The sequence below is a fragment of the Zingiber officinale genome, chromosome 5A (genome assembly GCF_018446385.1).
Source record: "Zingiber officinale cultivar Zhangliang chromosome 5A, Zo_v1.1, whole genome shotgun sequence".
Lineage (NCBI taxonomy): Eukaryota > Viridiplantae > Streptophyta > Magnoliopsida > Zingiberales > Zingiberaceae > Zingiber > Zingiber officinale.
In genome coordinates this window covers 93,625,897-93,631,479 of record NC_055994.1, presented here as the reverse complement: position 1 = coordinate 93,631,479, position 5,583 = coordinate 93,625,897, and the positions used below count along the sequence as shown (strand labels likewise).

The window sequence follows — 5,583 nt, the reverse complement described above, 5'->3', positions numbered from 1 at the left end:
GAGTGTTTAATTATGTCATTTTATATATTATGATATAATTATTAAAGCGAGTACAGCCGGAAAGGCAAAGTCATGGAAGTATAGAAGTCGATAGGGTTAGGCCATCTGGTTTGGGTCATGTCCAATACTACCCAGTAAACTTAACTTGGTCTGTAGGTTCGGGCCGTTCGGCCGGGCAGGGGTGGCTAAGCTGGGGCGTAAATTGTGCCGAGCCTAGCTCGGTCTCGGGCCGTGTTGAGCCTGGCCCAGTCTCAGGCCTAATAAGCTAAAATGTTCGGTCAAAGCTTTGACATCTTTAAGCGGAAGTAGTTGTGATAAAATTATATTTTGCCCCCTCAATTTTCAGTCACTGAAAATTTGACAATTGTTACTTCCCCCTTTTAAAAAAATTGTTTTCATCCCTTCAGATGAAATTTCATTTATTCTGTGGTTATTTAATTTCTCAATCTTGATAGACACACGTGTGAAATAATGTTTATAGTTTAACACGTTGAATTGGTGGAAGAAGACAAGATATTCAATTAAGAACATAATTAATTTAAAATTACTTGTGATACAAGGGCGCATAATATAATGGAAGGAAATGTCAAGAAACAAGTCTTAATGGTTGAAATTGATACGGTTTAACAATAAAAATTGATAACCACAAGCTGTCTTTGTCATCCATGACTTTTCAAGTTCTCTCTCTTTTTTTTCCAAAAAAAAACACAACTATTTTACGCATCAACAATTCTCGTATTTTTAGAATTTATTTTTATTTCAAGCATTAATTAGTATGACTGGATCCAATTAAACCAGATCCAATAAAGTTAAAAACTTACCTAAAATCTAGTAACTTTCCCTTTGAATTCACGTCAGAAAATTAATATTGTATTGTAATCTTCCTTAAATTTCTTTTCTGAAAAGAGACTCATGAATAGCCTTTCACTATAAATTGTAAGGGAGTTTTTGGTGGGATGGAATAGAAGTGAGGAATAGAAATGAGATTGAAAGTTGATATTTAATTTGGGATATTGATGGTGAATTTTATGGATTCAAACTCCTAAATATAGGATTGAATCATTATCAAGTAAAATAGAAGAAATGAGAATTGGATTGAAACATTTCATTTTTATTCTTTACTTCAATAAATCTTATTTCTATTCCCATTCTCTTTCTCAAACCAAGGCCCCCTAATCTGTCTTCCCTAAAAACATAGAAAATGAAAACAGCGCACGATTAAAGCGCCCTCCGTGGATAATCAACAACCCGTCCCAGCTGACGTCAGCGAGGACGCGGAGACTCGACTGTGCTTATCCGGTGCAGGCGGCTACAGCTCATCGCGGCCGCCTTCATCCACCCACGTCAGCGCCAGCTCCTCAGTCACCGGGTGGGCGGCGCGCCAAACGCTGCGGCCCGTCCGTCCGCCCGCCCCCGCGTCCCCAGGCTGCGTCACATCCGAAAATTTCACCTACCTCCTTGAAAATGTAAATTTGGCATTTCACTCCATTATAGAAACTTTACTACTACTACTACTATTATTATTATTATTATTAAATATGAAAAATAATTAAATTGGACTGTTTTATTAATCGAAACGGCTCTGTTTTTTATTCCTTTTTTTTTTCCCTTCCAATTTTCTTGCGTCCCTTTCTTTCCTTCTTACTTCGTTAGAACTTGGAACCTTCAATTTTTTTAATCCCCAATCTCGATCCATTGCTCCCTTTAAATACGCTGCTCTTCCTCTTCCCCAATCGCCCATCTCCACCACGACCGCCTCAGCCTCAAGCTTGGATTTCGATCTTGCCGTGGTCGTCGCCATGAGCGCTCTCGCCGCCACCAGTCGCAACTTCCGCCAGGCCGCTAGGATCCTCGGCCTCGACTCCAAGCTCGAGAAGAGCCTCCTGATCCCCTTCCGGGAGATCAAGGTCTGGTTCGGGGATCCTCGATCCTTCCCTTATTTATTATTATATTTTATATTATTTTTTCTGTTCGTGGTGCGATTTTTACTCACTCTCTTGGATGCTCCGGGGTTTGGGTGCGGTTTTGCAGGTGGAGTGTACGATCCCGAGGGACGACGGGTCCCTGGCGTCGTACGTTGGGTTCAGAGTTCAGCACGACAATGCCCGCGGGCCGATGAAAGGAGGGATCCGGTACCACCATGAGGTGAGTAAAATTTCCCCAGATTAGGCGTCTCTGGTGATGCCGTTTTCGATTTATCGAATGGCTACCATGGCACTGTCAAATAGTTGTTTTGATCTTGTTGAATATGCGAGTTCAAAATGAACTTCAAATTTTTTATGTTCTTTTATTTTAAGAGTAGCTAAGATCAATGAAGTTAATTGTTGCTCGTCCAAAGAGATGATTTCCCTAAGGTAGTATATGGAAAGTTGCATGGATCCAACGCTCCTACAGTGGAGAAAATCCAAGGATTAAGGAGGTTAGATTCTTGGCTGCATACTTGTTTGGAACTACTCTTTATGTGAATTGTCTCTTAGCAAAAGGACGCTACTGGTGGTGCAAAGCTAAACCCTTGCAGAATATGATCTGTCAGAAGAACCATTCTTCTACAATTTTGTGCTTGAAAATTGACTTTTGTTACTATCAAAAAGAAATCAATCCTCAATTCGATACGATACAGCTAGCCTTTGTTTTTTTTGGATAATTCTACTGTTAATTTTTCCTGGAGTGCCATTCTGGTTGAATAACTTTTAAGATGAGAACCCCTCAACAGGAAATTCAATTCTTGGTTTAAAGATATTTTTATCTCCCTACTATTAATGGACAACATATGATTCCATATGTAGCTTCAGCCATCTAATGATGATATGGTAGGTTCTGCAATGAGTATAGATGCATTATTGCACAATGAATCATTTCCTCAGAATTTATGCTAAATACATCATTGTTTAAGGTGTTTATTCACTAGTTGAAAGACTCTTTTGGTTATGGTAGGTCGACCTTGATGAGGTGAATGCTTTAGCTCAACTGATGACATGGAAGACGGCTGTAGCAAACATACCATACGGTGGAGCAAAGGGTGGCATTGGATGCTCTCCAGGTGACCTAAGTAACAGTGAGCTGGAACGACTAACACGAGTATTCACACAAAAAATTCATGACCTCATTGGGATTCATACGGATGTTCCAGCACCTGACATGGGAACAAATGCCCAGGTGATCATTTCATACACTATCAGAAATTTTCCTTTAATTTAAAAGTAAATCTAATTTATATTGTCAAAAATGTTAGCTTAAAGTTTGTACCTTTGCTGCAAGATGTTGATGTTCTTTAATTTGGGCAGACCATGGCTTGGATCTTAGATGAGTACTCCAAATTTCATGGCCACTCACCAGCAATTGTAACAGGAAAACCAATAGTAAGTGAAGCTAATTTATGCAAGCCTCAGGTATTTAATGAAAATTTCTCTCTAAGCTGAAGTTACATCCATTTCGGTGTACCATTTGTAGGATCTTGGTGGCTCGTTAGGTAGGGAAGCTGCTACAGGACGTGGTGTCGTATACGCAACCAAAGCTTTACTGGCTGAACATGAGAAGTCTATTTCAGGATCGACTTTCGTAATCCAGGTGAATCCAACGCTTTATATTTGCTGCATTTATTATGAGTAAGAGTTAGTAAGGAAGAATATGATCAAGATGAATATGAATATGAGCATGACTGTTAAGTTAACCAGGATCAAGCTAGATAAATGTAGGAATGGCTATATGCTCATCTGGATTTTGAAGAGAAACTCTGATACTTCAGAAACAAGTTAATGGGACTTTACATTCTGATGTTTCTGTCATGTGCAGGGATTTGGAAATGTTGGTTCATGGGCTGCGCAAATCCTTCATCAGGAAGGGGGCAAGGTTATTGCCATTGGAGATGTAGCAGGTGCCATCAAGAACCCTAATGGCATTGACATTCCTGCCCTGATTAAGCATAAAAACGAGGGCCATGCTCTGAAGGACTTCAAAGGGGCAGATCCATTGGAAAAGGATGAATTACTCCTGCATGAATGTGATGTTCTTATCCCTTCTGCCTTGGGCGGTGTACTGCACAGGTCCTTAACTTTTTTCCTCTTCTGATTTCTTTCCTTGTGAATCTTTCATGCTGTTTACTTTCTTATCTAACGGTTGACCAAATTATTAGAGCAATCCCTAAAACATTCTTAACCCAATTCAACCCACCCTTCTTTCTTAATATGTGAATAAAGTGGTCTGTTAACAGTTCACTGCTTTGTTTAAAAATTTCTATGATTGCCAGGGGAAATGCTGCTGATGTGAAGGCCAAGTACATTGTGGAAGCAGCCAATAATCCAACTGATCCTGAAGCCGACGAGGTAGAGTGCCTTCAGCATTATAGCCGAGTCACAGGCAATTATGAAAAGGTCACACTTCATGCTATGTTTTGAACACAGATACTATCTAAAAAGGGCGTGAAGATACTTCCCGACATATATGCAAATTCTGGTGGTGTTGTTGTCAGTTACTTCGAGTGGGTTCAGGTACTTCATAATGACACATTCCCTTTTGCTTCAAAGTCTACTTGAAGATTCACTTAAGCATATTGTCGTCATGTGGAATTTCGTAGAACATCCAAGGATTCATGTGGAACGAAGAGAAGGTGAATCATGAGCTAAAGGAGTACATGAAGAGTGCTTTCAATAACATCAAGACAATGTGCCAGACCCATGACTGCAACCTCCGCATGGGCGCGATCACCTTGGGAGTCAACAGGGTTGCCCGTGCAACTCTCTTGAGGGGTTGGGAAGCATAAGAAGAAGAATGCATTTCGATTACTTCTCTCCTATATATATATATATATATATATATATATATATATATATATATATATATATATATATATATATATAAAGAAGGAGATTATGAAAGACTCTAATTTATCTATCTTAGCAATTTAGCATGTGAAGAGCTCTTCTGTATTGCAGAGGAAAATTTACCCAGTATCTTTTTTAATCTATCAATGAAAATTCTTTGGCAGCAATCAATATCTTTTATTTTGCAACAAGATGGTAAGAATTTTCTAATGATATGATGATCTATTGATCCTGTCTGAAAGTCGAAAAGACGAAAAGTTAGAGATGTAATACTCAAGCTGATCTTCTGTGGACTTCACCGAGTCAGGGAAGGGGTCCCTGACGTTGGTCCTCCTATACTCAAGTCAATCACCAACGATAAAGAATAAGGCGGAGCAACAAGAAGACTGTAGCATAAATAGTAAATATCGCATACCTCCGTCGATACTTGGATCCCCTATATAGAGCTCCGGTTGTGCGCGTTCACACTTCCCAAGGTGGGCATGCTTCTCAAAGCTTTCCTTGAAAAAACTTGTCAGTAAAGTGTCTCTGACACAGTACCTTAACGGGCCGAGCATATCTCTGAAGTAACAGTGGAAGTTTCCGCGGTACGATCTTCTGGCTATCCATGCCCAGTGTCGGCGACACCAACTCCCAAAAGGATATCGATAGATATCACGTACTGTACTGTTGGGTCGAGCGGTATGGCTGCTCGGTCGGAGTTTTACCGCTTTGGTGCCACTTCCGGTCGACCAGAATCTTGCTACTCTCGTGTGTGTCCACT

The 5,583-nt window shown here is 40.1% G+C and overlaps 1 protein-coding gene across 1 annotated transcript; it reads left to right on the top strand.

Moving 5' to 3' along the window:
- The first annotated feature begins 1,639 nt into the window (after positions 1–1,639).
- LOC121981021 (glutamate dehydrogenase 2, mitochondrial) lies at positions 1,640–4,826 on the top strand. The gene is made up of 9 exons (XM_042533340.1): positions 1,640–1,907; positions 2,032–2,145; positions 2,935–3,156; positions 3,285–3,359; positions 3,451–3,567; positions 3,793–4,043; positions 4,247–4,322; positions 4,401–4,487; positions 4,574–4,826. The coding sequence occupies exons 1-9, from the start codon at positions 1,800–1,802 to the stop codon at positions 4,757–4,759; spliced, it is 1,236 nt and encodes a 411-aa protein (XP_042389274.1). The 5' UTR covers positions 1,640–1,799; the 3' UTR covers positions 4,760–4,826.
- The last annotated feature ends 757 nt before the right edge of the window (positions 4,827–5,583 follow it).

Excerpts from the sequence above, each read along its gene's own strand:
- LOC121981021 (XM_042533340.1), top strand. The coding sequence starts at position 1,800 with ATGAGCGCTCTCGCCGCCACCAGTCGCAACTTCCGCCAGGCCGCTAGG. Across the intron at positions 3,568-3,792 it reads GATCGACTTTCGTAATCCAG|GGATTTGGAAATGTTGGTTC; the intron begins GTGAATCCAACG and ends TGTCATGTGCAG. Across the intron at positions 4,044-4,246 it reads TTGGGCGGTGTACTGCACAG|GGGAAATGCTGCTGATGTGA; the intron begins GTCCTTAACTTT and ends TATGATTGCCAG.